The sequence below is a fragment of the Capsella rubella genome, unplaced genomic scaffold (genome assembly GCF_000375325.1).
Source record: "Capsella rubella cultivar Monte Gargano unplaced genomic scaffold, Caprub1_0 scaffold_1, whole genome shotgun sequence".
NCBI classification, from domain to species: Eukaryota; Viridiplantae; Streptophyta; class Magnoliopsida; order Brassicales; family Brassicaceae; genus Capsella; species Capsella rubella.
The window spans coordinates 10,559,943-10,582,949 of record NW_006238923.1 but is presented as its reverse complement, the minus strand read 5'-3'; the positions used below and the strand labels follow the sequence as shown (position 1 = coordinate 10,582,949).

The 23,007-nt window shown below is 38.5% G+C and overlaps 9 protein-coding genes across 13 annotated transcripts; 6 read left to right on the top strand and 3 right to left on the bottom strand.

The window, feature by feature from the left end:
* The first annotated feature begins 593 nt into the window (after positions 1 to 593).
* On the top strand, positions 594 to 2,994 carry LOC17897358 (N-acetyl-D-glucosamine kinase). 2 transcript variants are annotated; one of them, XM_006305210.2, is made up of 7 exons: positions 594 to 974; positions 1,405 to 1,552; positions 1,643 to 1,834; positions 1,977 to 2,105; positions 2,299 to 2,468; positions 2,553 to 2,683; positions 2,770 to 2,994. In XM_006305210.2, exons 1-7 carry the CDS (start codon positions 776 to 778, stop codon positions 2,821 to 2,823), a joined length of 1,023 nt encoding a protein of 340 aa, XP_006305272.1. In that variant the 5' UTR covers positions 594 to 775; the 3' UTR covers positions 2,824 to 2,994. The 2 variants fall into 2 exon arrangements, with proteins under 2 accessions (XP_006305272.1, XP_023644948.1); XM_023789180.1 differs by having other exon boundaries at positions 881 to 974; positions 1,323 to 1,552.
* Positions 2,995 to 3,401: 407 nt separating this feature from the next.
* LOC17900263 lies at positions 3,402 to 4,594 on the top strand. Of its 2 annotated transcripts, XM_023789179.1 has the most exons (2): positions 3,402 to 3,634; positions 3,698 to 4,594. In XM_023789179.1, exons 1-2 carry the CDS (start codon positions 3,402 to 3,404, stop codon positions 4,569 to 4,571), a joined length of 1,107 nt encoding a protein of 368 aa, XP_023644947.1. In that variant the 3' UTR covers positions 4,572 to 4,594. The 2 variants fall into 2 exon arrangements, with proteins under 2 accessions (XP_023644947.1, XP_023644946.1); XM_023789178.1 differs by having other exon boundaries at positions 3,402 to 4,594.
* A 674-nt stretch (positions 4,595 to 5,268) lies between these two features.
* Positions 5,269 to 6,390, top strand: LOC17898723. The gene has a single exon (XM_006304874.1). The coding sequence runs from the start codon at positions 5,269 to 5,271 to the stop codon at positions 6,388 to 6,390; it is 1,122 nt and encodes a 373-aa protein (XP_006304936.1).
* A 597-nt stretch (positions 6,391 to 6,987) lies between these two features.
* LOC17899199 (WPP domain-associated protein) lies at positions 6,988 to 9,751 on the bottom strand. The gene is made up of 5 exons (XM_006307044.2): positions 9,665 to 9,751; positions 7,908 to 9,355; positions 7,661 to 7,787; positions 7,334 to 7,435; positions 6,988 to 7,228 (listed from the first exon to the last, which is right to left on the bottom strand). The coding sequence occupies exons 2-5, from the start codon at positions 9,341 to 9,343 to the stop codon at positions 7,160 to 7,162; spliced, it is 1,734 nt and encodes a 577-aa protein (XP_006307106.1). The 5' UTR covers positions 9,344 to 9,355; positions 9,665 to 9,751; the 3' UTR covers positions 6,988 to 7,159.
* A 251-nt stretch (positions 9,752 to 10,002) lies between these two features.
* LOC17897813 (2-succinylbenzoate--CoA ligase, chloroplastic/peroxisomal) lies at positions 10,003 to 12,835 on the bottom strand. The gene is made up of 10 exons (XM_023789756.1): positions 12,505 to 12,835; positions 12,256 to 12,328; positions 11,974 to 12,145; positions 11,791 to 11,889; positions 11,607 to 11,704; positions 11,292 to 11,485; positions 11,075 to 11,202; positions 10,606 to 10,991; positions 10,324 to 10,526; positions 10,003 to 10,236 (listed from the first exon to the last, which is right to left on the bottom strand). Exons 1-10 carry the CDS (start codon positions 12,702 to 12,704, stop codon positions 10,107 to 10,109), a joined length of 1,683 nt encoding a protein of 560 aa, XP_023645524.1. The 5' UTR covers positions 12,705 to 12,835; the 3' UTR covers positions 10,003 to 10,106.
* Positions 12,836 to 13,109: 274 nt separating this feature from the next.
* On the bottom strand, positions 13,110 to 14,297 carry LOC17900005 (F-box/kelch-repeat protein At4g29370). Its single transcript, XM_006303695.2, has one exon. The coding sequence runs from the start codon at positions 14,295 to 14,297 to the stop codon at positions 13,110 to 13,112; it is 1,188 nt and encodes a 395-aa protein (XP_006303757.2).
* A 1,464-nt stretch (positions 14,298 to 15,761) lies between these two features.
* Positions 15,762 to 16,321, top strand: LOC17896748. The gene has a single exon (XM_006303684.2). The coding sequence runs from the start codon at positions 15,788 to 15,790 to the stop codon at positions 16,253 to 16,255; it is 468 nt and encodes a 155-aa protein (XP_006303746.1). The 5' UTR covers positions 15,762 to 15,787; the 3' UTR covers positions 16,256 to 16,321.
* A 211-nt stretch (positions 16,322 to 16,532) lies between these two features.
* LOC17896993 (ferredoxin--NADP reductase, root isozyme 2, chloroplastic) lies at positions 16,533 to 18,637 on the top strand. Of its 2 annotated transcripts, none has more exons than XM_006305008.2 (5): positions 16,533 to 16,725; positions 17,010 to 17,069; positions 17,206 to 17,547; positions 17,653 to 17,872; positions 17,952 to 18,637. In XM_006305008.2, the coding sequence occupies exons 1-5, from the start codon at positions 16,699 to 16,701 to the stop codon at positions 18,449 to 18,451; spliced, it is 1,149 nt and encodes a 382-aa protein (XP_006305070.1). In that variant the 5' UTR covers positions 16,533 to 16,698; the 3' UTR covers positions 18,452 to 18,637. The 2 variants fall into 2 exon arrangements, with proteins under 2 accessions (XP_006305070.1, XP_023645822.1); XM_023790054.1 differs by having other exon boundaries at positions 16,832 to 17,069.
* Positions 18,638 to 19,313: 676 nt separating this feature from the next.
* On the top strand, positions 19,314 to 21,276 carry LOC17900363 (nuclear transcription factor Y subunit A-7). Of its 2 annotated transcripts, none has more exons than XM_023790010.1 (6): positions 19,314 to 19,445; positions 19,738 to 19,793; positions 19,961 to 20,124; positions 20,350 to 20,424; positions 20,513 to 20,677; positions 20,784 to 21,276. In XM_023790010.1, the coding sequence occupies exons 2-6, from the start codon at positions 19,769 to 19,771 to the stop codon at positions 20,955 to 20,957; spliced, it is 603 nt and encodes a 200-aa protein (XP_023645778.1). In that variant the 5' UTR covers positions 19,314 to 19,445; positions 19,738 to 19,768; the 3' UTR covers positions 20,958 to 21,276. The 2 variants fall into 2 exon arrangements, with proteins under 2 accessions (XP_023645778.1, XP_006305656.1); XM_006305594.2 differs by having other exon boundaries at positions 19,317 to 19,445; positions 19,982 to 20,124.
* The last annotated feature ends 1,731 nt before the right edge of the window (positions 21,277 to 23,007 follow it).

The following is a 23,007-nucleotide window of genomic DNA, read 5'->3' as shown; positions in this document are numbered from 1 at the left end:
TGCTACCTGAAAGGAAAGGAAAGGTGTCTCTAATCCATGTATAAGCCAATAGGTGTAAGGACTCACGACGCCACAGAACGATATGCTTTCTAAGTGGTTTTAATGTTTTGTCATTCATGTCTCAGGTCAATGAAAGAGAAAGTTGAGTTGATGTGATCTGGTTAGGAGATGTCCTAGTACTAGTAGCACATGCAACATATAATCTACATTAACGGGCTTGTGAGCTGAATCAAAATCACCAGCACTCACAAAGCCGGCTAGATCTTCGAGAACATCAGTTGTGAAAGCAAGCTTGCCGAGTACGGAGGATTTCCTTTTGTCAAAACCAAAAGCAGAAGATTCGTTTCTCTTCTCATTGTGCTTCAAACTTGCTTAGAATAGTATGTATATAATTTTATCTGAATATTAATTTGCGTGGGTGAATATTGTTTCAAATAACGATAATCATTTAGCTTGTGGATAAGGTATCTAAAACCATCTACTACTCTTAAATATATGCCTAAGAAAAGCAAAAACGTGTATTAGAGATTTTGCTATAATTGTTTTGTTTATCCTCTGTGTCGTTGATAAACCCTTTAAAGATATATTTCCTGAAAAAGTCAGCAAGGCAGAGAGATATATCTTTCCACGAAATTGAAAAATTTGAGGTATCTCCCGATTCCCAAATCTTGATCGACGATCGAAAGGGCCTCTAATTTCTCACTGACTTCTCTCAACTCTCGAAGAACCATTTCTCCATCTTCCTTGATCTCATCTGAGTTGGTGTTATCTCTAAATGAGGAATCCACATAGCAATGGAGAAGCTACGGGCGAGAACGGCTTCGGAGATGGCGTTATCTTAGGCCTTGATGGTGGCGCCACCTCAACTGTTTGCGTTTGCGTTCCATATTTCTCGTTCGGAGATCGTTTCCCGGATCCTCTTCCGATCCTCGGTCGTGCCGTCGCCGGTTGTACCAATCGCAACAGCGTTGGAGGTTTCGTCTCATCTTCTCTCCTCAATTTTGAATTTTGAATTCAGCTTTTCGGGATGGAGGACTTTTCTTGGAGTTTCTTGAATTGCGACCGATCATGTTAGCGCTAGGCAATAATTGCTTCGGTAGATTGTGATACTTCAGATAATGATTGATATGAGTATGTGTGATCTAAATTAACCAAGTTCTGCTGCAATGTGGTATTTGCCTATGGTGATATTGGTGCTTGTTTGATTCTGGAATTGAAAATGGGTTTGTTCTTAGCTGACTATTAGCATTGTGATGTGTTTTTGGTTCTAGTTGTGTGGAATTAATCTATTCTTTTGTGTGCGGTATTGGTTTTGCTTGCAGCAAATATTTGGATATAGCTGTGGCACCACTTGGATATTTCTACCCTATTAAAGTCACCTTTCAATGTGCATCGTGTATGCAGAAACTGCAGCAAGGGATTCACTAGAGCAAGTAGTTTCTGAGGCACTTGCACAATCGGGGTCTGATAAATCAGATGTTCGCGGTGTATGCTTAGGTGTTTCAGGTGTAAATCATCCCTCGGACCAGGAAAAAATAGAAAATTGGATAAGGTGGTACTAGTCATTTCAAGTGTTAATCACGCTATGGGAGTTTTAGGTGCGAATCTTTTTGATTTACCCTCTTATCATAATGTTTTGCAGGGACATGTTCCCTAGTCATGTCAAGGTCTATGTTCAGAATGATGCTATAGTGGCTTTAGCTAGTGGAACCATGGGAAAGCTCCATGGCTGTGTTCTAATCGCTGGTACAGGATGTATAGCCTATGGCTTTGGTGAAGATGGCAAGGAGGCTAGGGCTTCTGGTGGAGGACCAATCTTAGGCGATTGGGGAAGGTACTTCTCTTTCTATATTGTGGTTTATGTCGATTTCAGTTTTACGATGAACTAGACTTTGTCATCAAATGTTTGTCTGCTCTTATAATGTATGGAGATTCTTTACCGATACTTGAGTGAATGATGATGTGCTTATTTACAGTGGCTATGGAATTTCTGCACAGGCCTTAACGGCGGTGATCAGAGCTCATGATGGTCGTGGCCCAGAAACGCTGCTTACAAGTACCATCTTAAAAGCACTTGGACTTAGTTCTCCAGATGAACTCATCGGGTAACTTATTTTTCAAAACTAATGATGAGTTGGTCTTAATAACGTGTACCTTTCTATAATTTTTTGGGACCCATCACTGCATTCAGATCTCTTCAGAAATTTAGAGAGATAACTCCTTTCTTTTTAGTATCATCATGTAAGAGGAAAACCCCAAGACCACATGAAAATGCTAGTGTGATGTTTCTGGATGTAGGTGGACATACGCTGATCCATCGTGGGCACGTATCGCGGCTCTTGTTCCTCACGTAGTATCTTGTGCAGAAGCTGGTGATAAAATTTCAGATAAGATCTTGGTTGATGCAGCTGATGATTTAGCTCTAAGTGTGAAAGCTGTTGTACAAAGACTTGGTTTATGTGGCGAAGGTGATATTACATATCCAACTGGCTCTGCTTTTTATTATGTTTTTGCCACCTGGTTCCTTATAGTATCAGACAATCTTGTTGCAGATGGCACAGCTTCTTTCCCAGTTGTAATGGTAGGCGGAGTCCTAAACGCTAATCGGAAATGGGACACTGGAAAAGAAGTCTCAAACCGCATTATCCGATACTTTCCCGGGGCTCAAACTATCATACCAAAGGTGTAGCATTCTACCGCTCATTCATTATCTTTCTCTCCCTCTCGTCCAACAACGGAATAAGTGTATACTGATAAATGTGTCTTCAGGTAGAGCCAGCTGTTGGAGCAGCATTGTTGGCCATGAACTTCTTAACAAGTTAACAACAGAACCAGTCGGTCACGTAAAGCATTATTATTTGCAATCAATGTTTCTAACATTTAGACATGCCATAGTGATATATATGTTTTTTTCCTTACTGTGGTTATGGGTACATATGTACAATAGCGCATAAGAATGTCGTTGTCAATTTCCAATTCTTTTTTTTGATGATCTGATTCTGTCTTTGGTTTCTAAACATACCTACCTAACAAGAAGAGAAAACATTGACAGAGCATTTGAATATGTACAACAGAAGAAAATGTTTTGATCATAATTAGAAACTTGGTCTGTATCCCACCGTGTACACATATTTGGTAAGCACCACCGTGTACTCATGTTTAGGAATCTGTACATTTACTCGTTCTGTATATTTCTTCTTTTGGATTTTAATACTAATCGCATATCTTGAATATTGATTACCTTAAGATTTTTAATACCAGTCGTATATTCTTCAAAAAACTTGGTGGGCAAGTTACTCCTTGTGTATTAATAATAATTGAGGGCGAAGAAGATGTGAACAAGATCACCAAGTCTTCTGTATTAACAATCTCTCTTGTTTTTCGCTAAGAATACATTATTAATGTCTCTGCTTCTCAACCAGCCCTCACAGCTCTGCCTGCGTAGACCGGTGTTGGTAAGAGCCTCTCCTCATGTTTCTAATGGCTCCTCAGCTTCCTTGCCGCAAACTCCTCCTTGTGCCATTATCGGCGCTACACCTTGTGGAGCGGGTCTCGGAAAACCAAATTTCGTCTATCTTTCCAGTGAAGACAGTGCTTATAAACATTTGGAAAAAAAGGTGCCTCTTGAGTTGGTGTATAACCATGTTAACCCATGGCTGGCTCACTTGTTTAAAGAAGAAAGTGAAAAACAAGCTAGCGATGTTACTGATGCAATGGTAACTGTCGGTTTATCTCATGGCTGGGTGGCTACTTTGAAGGACGGAACTCTGCGTCTCCAAGACGATCTTAACCCTGCTGCATCGGATTCAGATCCGAAACGTATCTCCTTGCCACCTCTTGTAACTCTGCTTCATTGTCAAACCCAAATCGTCACCAACGTGGCAATGTCCTCACCTTCTCCATACGAAGAGGACTGTGTTGTGGCTGCTAAGTTCTTGGGACCTCAGCTCAGCTTCTGCAGACCGGGTCAGAGCAACTCCCAGTGGACCAACGTCAGAATCGAAAACCCCTGTTTCTTCTCCTCCCAAGTCATGTATTCAAAGAAACATGACATGTTTCGCATGCCCAGATCTGGAGGCCACCTCATTGGATCATGGGATCTCCACAAACACAATCACACACTCAAGCTTCAGAAGTTGCGATATCAAGACCTTCCCGAGCTGACCAAGACCAAACGCGAGCTTTTGATTTCATGCAGCACGAGCGAACACTTAGTGGAGTCACAATCCACGGGCGAAACATTCTTGCTTAAGTGGTACAAGAAGATTGCAGAGATCATTGACGGTGCTGCCAACACGGAAACAAAAGCTCTAATGGTGTTCAAGCTTGATGAGGAAGGAAATGCGGTTTACACTGAAGACATTGGAGATCTTGCCATTTTCCTCTCAAAGTCTGAACCTTTCTGTGTCCCTACTAGCTCCTTTCCCGGCGTGGTCCCTAACGAAGTCACTATCTTGGACGACAACGAAATTGTACAGGTCAACATGACCCATTCCTCCCTCATTAGTAGTATCGTTAGAGTCAGGCTCCCGTACCATATTTCACCTCAGAAGTTATACAGTTGGAATTGAGTTTTTGAGTCTTGTCTTTTCAAACATCAAATATATTTTTACTATCATCTCTCATCCTCAGTTAGCAGAATTCTGTCTTGGTTGGCAAAAATGCCATTTGAGGATCTCTTAGGGGATCTTAAAACAAGTCTATGGTGTGTGTAAGATTATCATCCAAAGATATCATAAGCAAACGCCATACATTCATATTTAACTTTTGGTGATTTTGTTAGCGTTATATTTCTGATACATTCTCATGTTTTAACTCTCCAAATTTCTTATCAACTTATTACTTGAACGCTTCTTTGTATATTGGGACTCAACACAAGAGTCTTCAAGGAATATCAAACTTGATAGACCATATGATGGTGAAAACCATATAAACCATTTTTCAATCCCTGGAACCTAATCATGACGTTTTAGCTTTACATATGCAAGAATAAATTTAAAGTTGAAATGGATACAAGAAGATGATATATACACACCTACCTTGTGACCAAGTTTCCTTATCGAAAGCCAATTGTAAAACTCCATTTGAGTTGCAAGTTAATGAGATTGGAATGGAAAGAAGATATTCTTGGAGACCATAGAAAGTTGGGAGATGGAAAACTTGGTGACCAAGTTTCTTCCTTCCTCTCTGTTAATAAAGGGTTTTAGCGGAGATGTTAGCATCACCAATTAGGGTTTTTTTTTGCTTTGTTTCTAGCTAAGAACACTCATGTCTCTGCTTCTCGGCCAGACTCCGAAGCTCTGCCTTCGGAAACCAGTGTTTGTTAGAGCCTCTCCTCCTCTTTGCCCTAATGGCTCCTCATCTTCCTTGCTGCAAACCCCTCCTTGTTCCATCATCGGCGCTGATCCTTGTGGACCAGCTCTCGGAAAACTCGTGATTAGATATGCTAATGAATGTCACTTCACTCATTTGGAAAAGAAGGTGCCTATGGATTTGGTCTATAATGATACTACTGAGGCAATGGTAACGATCGGTTCATCTCATGGCTGGGTAGCTACTTTAAAGAAGGGAACTCTGCGTCTCCAAGACGATCTTAACCCGGCTGCATCGGATTCAGATCCAAAACGCATCTCCTTACCTCCTCTTGTAACTCTGCCTCATTGTCAAACCCAAATCGTCACCAACGTGGCAATGTCTTCACCTTGTCCATGGGAAGAGGACTGTGTTGTGGCTGCTAAGTTCTTGGGACATCAGCTCAGCTTCTGTAGACCGGGTCAACCCAACTCCCAGTGGATCAACGTCAGAATCGAAAACCCCTGTTTCTTCTCTTCCCAAGTCATGTTTTCAAAGAAACATGACATGTTTCGCATGCCCGGATCTGGAGGCCACCTCATTGGATCATGGGATCTACGCAAACACAAGCACACACCCAAGCTTCAGGAGTTGCGATATCAAAACCTTCCCGAGCTGACCAAGACCAAACGCGAACTTCTAAATTCATGCAGCACGAGCGAACACTTGGTGGAGTCACAACCCACGGGTGAAACATTCTTGCTAAAGCGGTTCAAGAAGACCACAGAGATCATTGACGGTATTGCCAAAATGAAAACAAAAGCTTTAATGGTCTTCAAGCTTGATGAAGAAGGAAATGCGGTTTACACTGAAGACATCGGAGATCTTACCATTTTCCTTTCAAAGTCTGAACCTTTCTGTGTCCCTGCTAGCTCCTTTCCCGGCGTGGTCAGCAACTATGTCCATATCTTTGATTTCGCCGAGGTCGGAGATGTCAGTCTGGCTAAATGCCACAGCGACTGCACGGGTGGTGCTGGTCCATTTAGATACGGATTCGATGCCCCATACTATATTCCACCTCAAGATATACAACACTAGTTCGGAATAGAGTTTTGAGTCACGATTCTATATATGTCTTCTATCTTCAACCACTACTCTGGATTTGCTTTTAAGACTTGGTCTACAATGGGATACAGTATACCAGTCTCCAACTTTGCTTTCCCAGTAAAGCAATTGTAAAATTCTTGATGTCTCTCTTGTTATGTCATGCTTCTTTGAGTATAATTAGTGATCCCAAACGGCATTTTTGGTGTCTCTTTTTATATGTACCTTTCTATAATTTTTTGGGGCACATCACTACATTCAGATCTCTTCAGAAATTTAGAGAGATAACTCCTTTCTTTTAATATCTTGTAAGAGGAAAACCCCAAGACCAAATGAAAATGCTAGTGTGGTGTTTCTGTATGTAGGTGGACATAAGCTGATCCATCGTGGGCACGTATCGCGGCTCTTGTAGTATCTTGTGCAGAAGCTGGTGATGGATAAGATCTTGGTTGATGCAGCTGATGATTTAACTCTATAAGTGTGAAAGCTGTTGTACAAAGACATGCCTTACTGATCTTCAGACATGCCTTATTGATATATACTTTTTTCCTTGCTGTGGTTATGGTACATAAGTACAACAGCGCATAAGAATCTCGTTGTCAAATTCCAATTCTTGTTATTAAAGTTCTATCTTTAGTTGGTTGTTTCTAAACTTACCTACTCAACAAGAAAAACATACATGGACAGAAGGTTTGGATATGTACAACATAAGTCTAATGAAACTTGCGTGAAGAAGTTGTTTTGATCATAATTAGAAACTTGGTCAAAAGACTGATAGTCTCTTTGACTGGCCTCTTAATTCTCTCCGGACAAGCTTCAAGATCTCGATAATCTGCAATGTATGAAAGAAGGAAAAGTTTGATGGAAGTATTAAACTACACTGCAAACTTCATATAATAAAACTATGAGAATTTTATGGAAGAGGAGATTTGCTTACGCCAGGGTAGTGCTTTAGAATTGGAGAGTAATGATCAAGAGCTATATAGATTTTCTCAAGAAGGTCCATGAAAGATTCGATTTCATTGCCAAGGAGATCAACCTATGATTCAAGCAGCAGACGAAAAAAGATTATCAAGCTACCAAATGGCCAAAGAATATTAACAACACAATTTGCAAAGGACCAATCTTTCAGGAATACGAAGGAAGAGAATATCACAAGTTTCTGATTCAAGAAGCTAAATCATACTCGTTGAACACCACTCAAGTAATTATGAACTCGGCTAAAATAAGTTTTAAAACTCATCAGTTAAATGTGAAGACTAACCTCAGTCTCAGCCTTTTGGAGGTCACAAGTCTTCTTCTCTAGTAGCTGCTTAAAAATCGATTCTCTCACCTTGAGTTCATCAACTTCATCTAAGAGATCATTTAATTGGCTTTGCATACTTTTTAGCCTACAAGTCATAGGAATTCTCATATAAGTCATATTTCAACTGAATCAGATGCTTAGATAACTTATTGTCTATCTCTAGTGAAAACATTATAAGCTAGCATAAGTTGAAATTTGAGTGTACCTAGAACTTGTCTTTATCGTCTTTTCTCCTACCATGCACTCGAGATTGTCAAAATCTTTGCTCCACTTAGAAAGACTCATAACCGATGATAAAAACTGACTCTTAAGCCTCTTTTGCTCTACCTCTGTTGATGATAATTTAAGCTCGGACTTCATTTTTTCATGTTCAGTTATCTTTATATTGTTTCTAGCTAACTCCAGCTTCTGTGTCAACTCATATATCTCCACCTCGTAACCTTCTGTTTTCTCCACTGCGCTAGCTAAAACAGCTTTCACTTCTTTCTTTTTATCTTCAATCACTATAGCCTGCTGCTCAATCTGATATTGCAAACTGTTAATTTGTTGAGAGGCTATCTCAAGTTTCTCCCTCTTTGTAGCCAAATCATTAACATATATCTGAAGTAAATTCTCTTTCTCCGTAACATGACATTCCAACAAATGAATTTCCTCTTGTAGTATTTCCTTTTCAAGCACCTCAGATCTCAAAGCTTGTTCTTTTTCTGATATATTTATATACAATTCTCCCAGTTTCTTATCAGCTTCCTTCAAAGCTTCTTTGTATATTACCGCGCAATACTCATGGATAGAAGCTTCAACATGTGAATCTTCGACATATGCCTCAAGCTTACTTATCAAAAATAGATGATTTTCCTTAACCTGAGAAAGATGTGACATCTTCTTGCCAGCATCTAAAAGTGAATCTTTAAGTTGGCTGTTTTCTAGAAGAAGAGAATCCAATTGGCTCTTGATATCAACATCTTTCTTTCCTTCAAACACCGTCTTCTCACCTTTCAACAGTACCTTATCCAACTTCAAAATGATATCCGGGATCTTCTTTCGCAGCACATCAAACTCCTTGTCCTTCTTTAAAGATGAAAATGAACCACACTCCTCTAACTTCAAGTACCTTCGCTTAATGCTAAAGTATTCATCAGTCATCTCATGAATCGTACATTCATGCTCTCTTTTCAACTGAACCATCTCATTCTTAAAATAGTTTATCAACTGTTCACGCGATAACTGTCTCAATTCCTCCTCCAACTTCTCAGGCGCAAACGTGACAGATCCTACATGCTTTCCATTTTCAGATACTGAAACAACGCTTCCAGAGTGTTTGAATTGCAACTGATCAGCTCTTCTTTGACCCCCCAAAGCATCATCATCCCTTTTTTCATGACCCGTAAGCAACTTAGAAATCAACACTAGCTCCTGACGCAAACCAGCAATCTCTCTAGTCTTCTCAAGAAACAAACTTTTCTTACCACAGGATTCCACGCTTTGCTCCCACAACGAATGCTCATACTCATCTTTACACGCTTGGTGGGAATGCAAGGGCAAAGTTTCCTCATGAAAATTAGGATTCTCATTCTCCTTGATGACAGTGTTATTAATGAGGATTGATCCATCATTATCACCCATCACAACCTCTTCATCCATTTAAGCAAATTCCTGAAAAAAAAAATGAAAAAAAAAAAAGATTAGAGACGCTTTACAATAACCGGGAAACCAAATTACTTACACTAACCGGGAAAATTGGAAAAAAAAAAAGAAAACAAAGAAACTTGGAAACTCTCAGCAATCTCACTAATTGCAAAGGAAACCAAACATAGAAACAATTGATAAACAAAAGAGGTAACTTTCTCTTATCTAAACTAATGATCTGAAAAGAAACCAAACAAAGATTATGAAAACATAAAACAAAGAAAAAGCATTCCAAATGAGCATAATAAGAAGTGATGAAGCAACTTAGCGACTTACAGAGTCTAATTCAATGGTTGTTCGTCCTCTTCGAAAGATCGATTTTAGAGTTTTCTTCTTCTAATGAGAGGAAGAAGACGGACCGACCTCAAAAACTCTACTTCGGGAAACGGAGCGGGAGTGCAAAGAACATAATAGAATTGTAGCTTTTGTGCATTTACGGAAAAGCCCCTTCAGGATCTAAAGAACATTTATTACTCACTCTTTTCGTTTGGAAGGACAAGTGTATTGTATTATCCTGAACTTATTAATGTGTAAACACCAAAAACTGAACTTTTTTTATATATCTCAATTTTTTTGAATTAATATTTCATATTATTGTTTCAAATATTATGATCAAATAAACTGTAAAGAAGAGTATGGACATTCAAGCGTAAAAACAATTCAATGTTTTGTCATACAAGTATAGACGACTGTTACGGTTTTTACAAAAATGTAATGATCAGAGAGAGCTAGTCAAGGTTTGGAAATGAGACAAAACTTCTCTTCTAACTTCATCTCTTCTCACTTTCCCAGTTGTTGTCAACGGGAACTGCTTCTCCCACCGGACAAACCTCTTTGGAATCTTAAATCTGTTCAAACAAGTCCATACATTTCATGACACTAACCAAAACATGCCATTCCTCTAGAAAGCTTGATAGATTATCGAAATATTTTACCCGGTTAGGTTCTGTGTTCTACAATGCTGCTTGAGTGTCTCACTTGACAATTCGAAACCTCGTTTGCGGTTTTCAACATCAGACCATTTCCAATTCTCTTGTAAACGGACACAAGCAACTACCATCTCCCCAAGACGACCATCAATGACGCCTATCACCACGGCAGAAACAATCCCAGGATGCTCTACTAGAACAGCTTCAACCTGCGCAATTTTATCGATTTAATCCTTGCACAATTTGAGGCTAATACAGAGCAGTTTCTTGTGTTGGAAGCTAACTAACCTCTTCGGGGTAAACATTCTCGCCTCCAGTTTTGATTCTGCCTTTGGACCGGCCTATAAGCCATAAACTACCAAACTCATCAAATGCCCCGATATCACCTGTGTCAAGCCAAGCTTCATTGCTTCTGGATTCTGATGATGCACCATTTTCCTCAACTAGTTCATGACCCCAATATCCAAGCATAGTGTGTGGTCCGCGAGTTAGAATTTTCCCGACCCTCGATGAATTTTCGTCGAGTTTAACCATCAGTTCGATATGAGGTGCAGGCTTGCCAACACATGTACCTTGCTTAGGTTCATTAGCCAAAGGATATGTCGCTTTCAAAGACTCTTCTGTTGGATCATGGAGAGTCATGAAGGTCAGCGAAGAGCATGCCTCTGTCATCCCTTCAAAACCAACATCTCAAAGAGTTTAGGGTCAAAAAGATTAATAAAAATGGCTACTAAAAAGCCAGATAAGAATGACTTACCATATGCTGAAAGTATTTTCGCACATGGGAAGATTTTCACAGCTTCTTGAAGGAGTTCGCTTGATAAAGATCCACCTCCATTTAGTATCTTTCTCACACCGAGGTTTTCAGCTCCATTGTTCGTTGTCCTTTTGAGTAAAAGCATTTTAGCACACCAACGGTTTTAAAGACCAATATTTACTTCAGGGCAATGAATTTTGTTCATTTCTCTTTTTACCTGTTGACACGAATAAGATCAGCCATCATAGCTGGGACAGTGATGAAGCAAGTTATACGGTTTTGTTCCATAACTTGAAGGGCTGTTGCAGCATCAAACTTGGGCAGCAGAACATGGCAAGCCCCAACCATTAGCATGGCCATAGCTGATGACAGACCGCCGATATGAACTAATGGTGATGTATGCAAATACACCTGCAGAGAAAAAAGATTGCATGATGAACAGAGAAATTTAATAGACTCTTTACTCTCAGAAGTAGTCAACTCTACATAGTTCATCGAGCACAAAGAGATAACCGGAGGTAAAAAAGCGTACATCATCCTCACCGTAGCCAACAATACCAATCTTAGCTAGAGACTGTGTGATGAAAGCCAAATGGCTTATCGTGACACCCTTGGGTCTTCCCGTTGTACCTATTCCCAACAAAAAAACAAAAAAAGATCAAGTAAACTGACGATGAATATGGAAAATACAACAGGCAGAAGTAAACATGTTGTACCAGAAGTGAAGCATATCACAACAGCATCATCAGGAGCCCAAGCGTAAGTTGCTAAGGAAGGCACCAGCGCATGCTGTTTAAGCATCTCGGTTGTCAAAACTGGCCAGTAACCAAAAAAAACAGATAAAGTCACAATTGCATCTCCTGACTCTTGTAATTTATGGTTCATAAAACAGATCATACACTGGTTGCCTTCTCTCGCAAAATCTGTAGAGGTAGACTCCATCAACACACGCCATTTCAACGAATGTATATCTCCATTATGAACATCAATGCACCACGAGAGACAGGTCTCATCAGTAACTAAGAGCACAGGTTCTACCAGCAGCATTGCCATTTTTGCTTCTTTCAAGCTCTGCCATTCCACAACAATAAATCATCAAGAACACCAAAAGATGTGTCAGGAACTTGTTTTACACATACACAATGTAATAAGAAGATACTGGACTTAAAACAGATACAGACCCATCTGTAATTCAGAGGAGCAACTATTCCCCCAACCAATGCAACAGCCAATAGCCACTCCAAGAACATATCACTGAAACCACGACAACAAAGACCAAACTTGAAAATCTTATAGCATAACATTGTTCAGGTTCATAAATCTGACGCAATTCGAATCTAAAACCCAAATTCTAAGTCCTGACTGGCTAACTCCTTGATTCTAATTTGAAAAAAAAAAAAGAATTTTAGTAGATAATTGACGCGTTTGACCTGTTGAGAGCAGCAATAGAGACAACATCGCCGTTGCGAAGGCCGAGACGAATCAGTCCGGCGGCGAGGCTTAATACGCCGTCGACGAACTCCCTGCCGGTACGCTTCCGGTTCCCGTTGACTGTGACGACGGCGTTCCCTTTGACGGAAGCTAGCCGAGTCAAACACTGACAGATGTGAGGCCTAGAGTAACTAGCCATCCCGGAGAAGGGCAAAATGTGCACTTCACAATGTTTTGAGTGTCACCGAAGTTTAAAGTTTTACGGGAGGAACTTGTAAGAAGAAGAAGAAGAGGGAGAGACAGAGAGAGATTCGTTTTCGTGTTCTTTCCATTGATGATGACGTGGCAGGACATGTCATCACCTCGACGACCTCTCCTTATCTTATGTTATCTCTACGATTTGCGTTTGTTGACTATATTAGTCTAGTCTAGGCCCAATTTAAATTGGGCTTTCCGATTTTCCAATAACTTGACTTGGAGACAAAAGCTTGCTTCCCATATCAAAGTGGAAAACAAACGTACTTGAAAGTTTTCTTAAGAGGGGAAAATTAATTAGCACATGTTTACAAAAGCAAGAATCACTCTACAAGTGAAGAAGAGTCTATCAAATCGGAATAGCTAAACAACACAAGACGTCATACGAATTGTCGACAGTAAGCACCACATCGACCCACTCAACCTTCCCCGAGATCTCCCTTCCATTACCATTATGGCATATTTCCAACTTAACCACGGCACACCAAATATTCTTCTTTTCACCAACAGACCTATACCAAAGAACAGCGAGCTTTCCACCATAGTTAACTAATCCAACCATACTCTGAGCAAAAGTAGTATTACGAGGACCCTGAATACGACAGAACTTCATCAACCCTTCCATACCTTCCAATCTTGTCCACCTTTTAGCCTCTAAATCATACCATATGTATCCAAAGTAAGAGTAACAATATATCAAATCACCTATCACGCACCAATACTTTGGCCACCACCAATAAGTACTGCTATACCTGATCTCTTCAACACTCCATCTACCTTCATTCACATCATAGATCCAACCTTGGCGACGACAATCCTTTACGTAAATCTTCCCTTCCACTCCATCCATATTCCCGTCATATGCTAATCTTACGTGGATGTCAGGAATCACCGGTAGGTTTCTCCATGTCCGAGTCTTTATATCGAACATTTCGAACCAACTTGAGTACTTGTCGTAACAAGAACAACCTCCCATCACATAAATCTTTTCATCAAGAACACATGCAAACGCGTTTCTCCTCTCCCTCTTCATGTTTGGGACATTGCGCCACGTGTGACTCCGACAGTCATACACCCGAACATCTGAGGACGGTTCGAGGTCATCGTACATGGTTGCACCGATTACGTATATCTCCGAACCGACCACTACTGTTGAATTTGAATATGGAGGAAAAGGGTTAGTTAAAGGAACAAAGAGATTTCCACTTGATTTCTCCATGATCCTACCATCGGTTTGGTTTCGATTAGGTTTGACCCAGAGGCTGAACCAACGTGGAGTGAAGGGTACGTTGGTAGACCGTAGACAGATATAGAGGCAACTCTCGGTGGTTCCTAATCGAGATCTCTCGGCATAGAGATCTGGTGAAGAGATGAGTGAATGAAAGGTCTTGGAGACAAGGGAGAGCGAAGGGTAATACATTTTAGAGATACGTGCGACGTAGTTCACAGCGATTTCGTTTGGGATGGACAAAAATGATTCACATGGTACCGGTGGAAGGGGTTGAAGCGGCGACTCAGCTTCTTTTTCAGGGATCATCATCGTCGCTGGAGTGAGGAATCATGAATTATGTTACTATATATATATATGTACGTAGATGATTATTAGATCAATATTTAAGGCTGCCAAAAAAAAAAACGTTAAGTAAATATGCTGAAGAAAGGGTAAAGGATATAATTAACACAAATTCCATTTGAATAGGTATAGATTGTTTTTTTTTTTTGGTTAACAGAATAGGTGTAAATTGTTACAATAGACGTTTTCCGGATGAAATGATAGCACAAACGATTTGTTTTACTTTTTCAACTACAAATATTTTAAAAAATTATTTATAGAAATTATTGAAAATCTGTAGATATTTTAATTATATAAATAAAATACTACATATAAAAAAGTTGCTGAATGTGTTTAAATAATACGCATGCACAATAATCTTTTTAAAAGTACTATTACTCACAAAACATACAACTGTAAAAATATATATATATATTCAGCTTATTTAATAGTTGTGTATTTTGGACTTGGATATTAGGAAAAAAAAACAAGAGCTATTTATTTTCTTTCTTTTAACTCAGTGGTTAGTCTCGATAAATTGACATATCGATAGGTGTTGGCTAGTGTCTGCGATAACTTAGTGCGATTGCTTCAATATTTAGTAAGCATCGATATCGCAAGGGTAAGCAAAATTACATGGCATATAACGTGGACAGAAACAGGTTGCGAGATGTTGAACCCTGGTTTGTCCCTCGATACATGTATTGAAACGCTTGTTCCTATTGTTTCTAGATATTTAATATTTTCAATTGAGGAAAAAAAGATAAGAAAACAAAAAAAGCTTTAAAAGATTCTTCTTCGGGTCTTTGCTTTCAAGAAATAGAGAACCTTGCATATCACTCAACATAAATGCTACTAGTAGTTTCTTGTTATTTTACCTTTTTTACGCCAATATCTTTTTTTCTTAAAGATTGTTACATCACTACAGCTATTTTCTGAATCGATGAGAGAAACACACTGCGTAAGTAAGGGGATGTACTGTATATATAATGTTACCATTTCTTGTATACTAATCAGTAATCACTCTCATGTATACATCTCATTCGAATAAAGTAAATACAATCAGCCTTCTACACTCTGGAGAGTGTGGGCATTTTTTGCTTTCTTGTTAAATGATAATAACCCCGTGAATTTAGGGCCAATCTCCGACAAAGAAACTCACGAGAATGATTTAATACCAATTCAGACAAAGCACAAGAGTCGAGAGAGAGACTGTTCCCTAGCCAACGTGGAATAAACAAAGAAGCTTTTTGTCATGACAATGCTAGAAACGACGGCGTTTGCCACTGTTAGCATTGTTACAATTGGACAATAGATATGCACACATCACGGGATGGTCATAATATAACCAAAAAACGGAGTCGTTTCGTCTTGTTTGGATTCTCATATAAAGCATTCCTTCACGGGAAGGTCTTCTTCTAAGTTGTTTGTATAACTCGTAAGACAAAAAAAAATCTAACTCCAAATCACAAAAAATGGTTCCTGTATTTGCATCGTTGATACATTCAGTTATGGTCGTGTTCATTGTCCTAGAGTCAATGACGACCATTAACGCTAGAGAATTAAGACCGTCCGATCACGGCCTTGAGTACTACTACGAACCAGGCGAGTCTTCATCATCGGGGATGACGACATTCTTCGGACCACCTTCTTCAAATGACCTGAAGTCCACGACATCTTCATCATCACCGTCTGGCTCGATATTGCCGAGTGCGGTGAAATCTCCACTGCCGACGACGACGACGTTACCAAAAGTTCGGGATGATGATGATGATGATCACGCGATGAATCACGTGCTGGTAGTGGGCAGCTTGGTGTGTGGAATCTCCGGTGTAGCTTTGATTGTCGCTTCTGCTCTCATTTATTTTCTTGGTTACCCGAAAACACAAAACTCCTCTGTTAATTGTGATCACATTCATAACAATGTCACTAATACCAAGTAGAATTTATTTTGTCTCTATAATTTTGTGAATTGATTCAAGAAAATAAAGATGTTGTTCTCATGTGAATGATCATTATTGTAGAAATTTGCTTATTGGTGATTAATATTTGGTCTGTTCGGTTCAGAAAAGAGAAACAAAATTATTTGAATTGGTTCGATTCGGTTTAGGATGATTTGGTACCGGTTTAGCTTAATTATTAAAAAGAGTGGGAAATAATAATTAAATAATTAAAAAGCTTGGAAGAAAAAAATAATTAAGTCACAGAGAGAGCGTCAGTTGGAGGAGTCCAAAAGAGGGGGAGAAAGAAGAAGCTTGGCCTTTGAGGAGTTTCAAAGGATCGTGCTGCGTTGCTTACTGCTGTATTTATAAAACCCAGATTCTTCATCATCTTCCTCCTATCGATCAAATATTGAATCTGAGTTTCCTCTCTCCGATTCATTACAATGTCTCACTCTGCTGTGGTGTCTCAGGTCAGATCCTCACTCCTTTATTTTTCCTCATTATTTAGTCAACGATTGTTTTTTTTTTTTTTTGTAACTCGTGATTGATTATGGCTGGAGATTGTTGTTTGTTTAGGGATTTGAGTCGGGTGTAGTGTTCCTTTGTCTGCTTTCGGAGAAAAACGAGGGAGTTTTATTTTTTGAATTGATTGATTTGGGGGTTTATGATCTTTGATCTGGGTTTAGGCTTGTGTTTTACTTCGTTAACGATCTTAGAGCTTTTAATCTGATGGATTTTGAATTTTCCTATATAGGCTGGTGCTGTCTCAGTTTCTATTGGAAACGAACGTTCTCTTAGAAGATCTGTCTTCAAGGTGATGCATCCGATCTCTCTTTTTAACATAAAGATTCAAGCTTGAGCTGTGTTTTTATATTCTTCATGATGTATTGTTTGAGTTTGATCTTAATCCATCGCTTGCTTTGTGGTGTACCATTTTCGTTATGCTGCAGAACAATAGCATAAGCTTTAACAGCAAGACATGGTCATCTTCTTTAGCATTGAATCAGAAGACAACAAACGTAAGAGATGCAAAGCGGTACACGAACACTACAATATGTATGTCGGTTCAACAAACAAGTAGTTCCAAGGTTACTGTCTCTCCTATAGAGTTGGAAGACCCCAAGGATCCTCCTTTGAACTTGTACAAACCCAAGGAGTCCTACACCGCTAAGATTGTCTCTGTGGAGCGAGTCGTTGGTCCAAAAGCCCCTGGAGAAACCTGTCACATTGTTATTGATCATGACGGTAACCTTCCTTACTGGGAAGGACAGAGCTATGGTGTGATCCCTCCTGTAAGTCATGTCCCTTGTGCTGTTACATGGTTTCGTTCTCTTTAGATTGTTAACACCATTTTTCAATCTTTAAGTCTATTAATGAACTGGATCTTGTGAGTGTAGGGTGAGAACCCGAAGAAACCGGGAGCACCACACAATGTTCGCCTCTACTCGATTGCATCTACAAGGTATGGAGATTCCTTTGACGGCAAAACAGCGAGTTTATGTGTACGCAGAGCTGTTTATTACGATCCCGAGACTGGCAAAGAAGATCCTTCAAAGAACGGAGTTTGCAGCAACTTCCTCTGTGATTCAAAGCCCGGAGACAAGATTCAGATCACCGGTATGTAAATTAACTAAATCATATACATAAAGATCCCTTGGAATAAGAGTTTTTTACTTAATATACTTTTTGAAACCAGGTCCATCTGGGAAGGTAATGCTATTACCCGAGAAGGATCCAAATGCAACACACATAATGATAGCCACGGGAACAGGAGTGGCTCCTTACAGAGGCTACTTACGTCGAATGTTCATGGAAAACGTCCCGAACAAGACATTTGGCGGCTTAGCTTGGCTCTTCCTAGGCGTGGCCAACACCGATAGCCTTCTATATGATGAAGAGTTCACCAAGTACTTAAAAGACCATCCGGAAAACTTTAGGTATGATAAGGCATTGAGCAGAGAGGAGAAGAACAAGAAAGGTGGAAAGATGTATGTGCAGGACAAGATTGAGGAGTACAGTGATGAGATCTTCAAGCTATTGGACAATGGAGCTCATATTTACTTCTGTGGGCTAAAAGGAATGATGCCTGGGATTCAAGATACGCTAAAGAGAGTTGCAGAAGAGAGAGGTGAGAGCTGGGATTTGAAGCTTTCTCAGCTAAGGAAGAACAAGCAGTGGCACGTTGAAGTCTATTAAGACTAAAGTCACCTTTCCTTCTCTTCTTCTTTTTAATATTGTATTTGCTGCTTTTGATTTTAAGAATCGTAATAAAATTGAATTGATGTTGTTCTAGTTGTATCCAAACATTGATAATATCTGAAATTTGTTGGTCTGAGAAGAGAGTATATTCTCAGAGAATATAACAACTGAATATTTATGTAATGACATGATACATCACGAAAACGACGAAATGTATTTAAAGTTTGGAGTATAATCTTATTTTTTTCATGTGCTACAATAAAGCCAACCATAGGTTATAGAATATTACATACATAATCGAATCGATTTATGAGTCATACCCTAAAGTAGTTTTATATGATTAGACAAAAAATGAAGTTATAACAAAATCATCGGGTTACCAAAACGTAAGGATTTTGGATTTTTTTTTTCTTGGCTTTTGCTCAGTTTAATCAGAGCTGAAACGTATGTATTATTGTAAACCGAGTTTGCATCAAAACCAAACCGAGATTAGCTTCTTGTCTCTCGAAATCGAACAAACGCGAACCGGTTTCGCTATCGATGACTCACGCCAACAGAAGAAAATACAAAGAAGAGTCGCGGGCAGCGGGTAGAGGTAGGTCCGGTAAGAACTCGTGGACTTTAAAAATCAGTTAAGTGAGAGACTTCGGTCAGCAAATACAGATCTGACCGTAATCATCTGCTACGTGCAATCTGAATCGCTTCTCTCATTCTCCACTTGTACGATCGGTATTGCATCCGCATCATTTGTTACAAATCCTGACGTTTTTTTACGTGCTGAATCGTAAAAACGTCATGCTGTGTCGTGCTGATTGGCAAGGACGCTGTGAAGTTTGGGGTTATTAAAACTGTGGAATAACTTGAGCAAGGGAAGAAAACGACACTCTCTCGCTCTCTTTCTCTCTGTTCTTCATTTTCTTCTCTTCTTCAAGAAGAGGCTCCAAATCCTCATACAAGATTGCAGAGTTCAATTCGAGATAGGAAGTTAGAGGTAAATATATACACTTTTGTCAATCTGGTTTTTAAATTCTTAGCTTTTGACTTTCTTATTTTTTTTGGTTAGAAGATGGCTTTGCCGTTTTAGAATTTATAGTCAGATTGTAAGAATTACAGGGTTTTTATTTCTGATTTGGTTCCTTGAAAATTTTCGTTTAATAGGCTTGACTTGTTTAGTTTGAAGAAGAGGTTAATGGTTTGTGGGGATTTGATAATTCTGGTTCTTGAAATTTATTCTATAGGTTTTCAAGAATCATGTACTGACTCTGTTCTTTGGAAATTTTCAGAATACTGCTTCGGACATTAAGCTCATGAGTCATGACTTCAATCCATCAGCTCTCTGGTTTTGCCTTCTCTCTTTCTCATTTTATGTTTATATATCTCTTATTTCATGTTAAGTTTTCTATCAGAAACTTTGCTAATAACATAGATTTTGACTTAAAACTTGATCCATAGTTTATGTTCATGTGGTTTGCTCTTACTCATTCTTGGTGGTGCTCTCTTGTTAAGTTTTGGTGTATACTTGTCCAGAAAATATTGAAAGTCATGAGAAACAAGAACAGAGAGATTCTCATTTCCAACCACCAACTCCTCCCGGAAGACATTATGAATCAATAGCTACAAGTTTAGTCTACTCAGAGCCTATTCCTCACCCGGGGAGTACACATTCTATGGTAATACATCTCTCAGCTGCCAAACTATTTCATTAGAACTCTATATCTTTGGTTTAGTTACTCGTAACTTTCTTACTCTCTGTTAAAAAAAAGATATGTTATCACATCTCGCTTGATTAATGCTACTTGTAGATTTAATTACTTGTTGACGCATTATGCATTTTCATACAATGTAGAAGTAACAAATTTAGTTTTGTTTTGTTTTCTGTATTCTTGAAACTGAAGGCACCAGGACAATACCCGTATCCTGATCCGTACTACAGAAGCATCTTTGCACCGCCTCCACAACCCTATGCTGGGGTAAGGCCATATCACTTACTAGTCACTCAGTCGACGACGATGAGTTTTTTGATAATGTAGTAAACAGCTTATTACAAATCATTTTCAGGTACATGTACAGTTGATGGGAATGCAGCAACAAGGTGTTCCTTTGCCATCTGATGCAGTCGAGGAACCTGTTTTTGTAAACGCAAAGCAATACCATGGAATACTGAGGCGAAGGCAATCTAGAGCAAAACTTGAATCGCAGAATAAAGTCATCAAGTCACGTAAGGTAAGAAAATACTATATTTTTACCAACCATGTTTTGTTATGATTATGATCCCCTTATTACTTCATAAATTAGGGTAAATTAAGTAATCTTGAGATTTTATATGTAGCCATATTTGCATGAATCTCGGCATTTGCATGCGATAAGACGGCCAAGAGGATGTGGCGGCCGGTTTCTCAATGTGAAGAAGGACGACGAGCATCACGAAGACAGTCATGAAGATAATTCAAACCTTAGCTCTGGTAAATCCGCTATGGCTGCTTCTAGTGGTGGTACATCTTGAGAAGGCCCCTCCCTACACGAAGCTTTGTTTGGTCTGGTCTCAGCTGATCTATGTCTTCTAGTGTATGATATATACAAAATCTTTGTAGAAAAAGGTATAGGTTTATGGGAGCAATTAGGGTAAAACGTGAAGTGGGTTTTTTAGACTTTGTGATTATTTAAATAAAAACCCACTGAGGAAGCAAAAGGAAATAAATAAAGAGGGAAGTGTCTGCATGATGTTTAGTTTTAAAATACAATGCTACTGATATTGTTTTGCTGTAAGAAATTTTGGTAATAAAACGAAGACACATACAATGAAATCTAAAGGAGTTTGGATTTATTGCAAGACAAAACATGTATGTATTGTTTTCTTCAATGCACTATGCTACTATGCTGGATTGACATTGAGATATAATTGTTTAAAAGTAAGACATCAAGAAACAGTGTAACACTCGGATTGAAGGAGGAGTATATGATGATGTTGAAGAAAAAAGCAACGATCGTCACAAAAAGATTTGACATTCGTATACTTTTAATAAGAGAATAAAGAATAATCCGATTTTCTTCTTTTATAGATTGTCCTTTTATCATTGAAGACTATACTGTATATATATTTTAAGAAGCTATGGAGACAAACGAGAAATTCAAATTAAGTTATGATGTTACACAAAAGATCATGTGTAGTACTATATATTTTTAGTACAAACACAGATTAGTTCTCGACCGTGAAACAAACAAAAACAGATACACATAAAAAGGTAAGAGGAGACAATCACAGAATGATCACAGGCGTCAAAGAAATAATCAAAGCTATATTAACTATAAAAATGTTAAGTACACAAGAAAAACCAATGTTTTTTTTGCTTTTTAGTGGCGCGAGATATACTCTCTCGTACATAAAAGTGTGTTAATGAATTTAATTTATATGAATGGAGAGACATGTTCTTCTTTCTAAACAGAAAATAAATTATTTAATTACGAAAGAGCTTTATTAGTAACACGATTTTATAAGTCTTTATGGAGTATTTGATTAAGATACGACCTAATAGCTAGTAAATTATTTAAGTAGTGCAAATTAAATTATGGGATACAAAAAAAAAAAAAAAAAAAAAGAAACAAGAAAAAGACAGGGTAAAGTGGGTATATCTGCGACATTGCTGCCATGTAGGAAATCGAAGCGCATGCACAAAGTAAAGAACTCATGATGAGACTTCACATGACCTTCTTCTCTACTACCTTACATATATATATATATACCTTTATAATTACTACTATTTTCTTTTCATATCAAATGAAAATATCCCATTTGTGCAGAAACTAGCTAGAGAGATGTTAATATTTTCTTGAATCTCTATTCCATTATATTCTAATCAACAGACAATACAACAACAAAACATGCATATGTATTTCTTCATGATGTCGTTTTCGCCAAGATAACAAAAAATATATCGTGATGATGATGATGATAGATTTTTATTGGTGCTTGCCGTACATAAACATGTCGATATATATTGGAAGTAGCAAGCTAGTCAGTATGTTCAGCTTGTTTTGTTATGTTTTGTAGGATCATCATCGAGTGAGAGGAAACCAAAGAAACCTTCTTTGCTGTGTCTGGTTAATTAAACGGAGATATTGGAGAAACTAGCTAAGCAGCAAACCACACCCACATGTTTTATTATTGCCACTGACTCCATTTTTTGTATTTATCGTTGGGAATATATATTTGGCGTACAGAAAAACTTTTGGATTTAGTTTGCTCGGTCCTCGACGAAATAGTTCTCTTTTGTATTAGCCAAACAAGTGCTCAGAATTCAGATATTATTACGTGAATTTCAAATACATGCATGTGATCCACTCATTAAGTAACAACAGCTTCTTCTACTTGCTGATAGCAAAAACACACATGTACATGTTGTTGATCATGTATGTTTAAATTTCTGTTCAAAATAAAATGGTCACAAGAAACCCAAAAAAAAGCATGCAAAAGAAACAATTGTTTGGACAAATGGATACAATTCAAACCCAAATTGAAGAAAAATAGTAACAAGACCACCAAATACAGGTTGTAC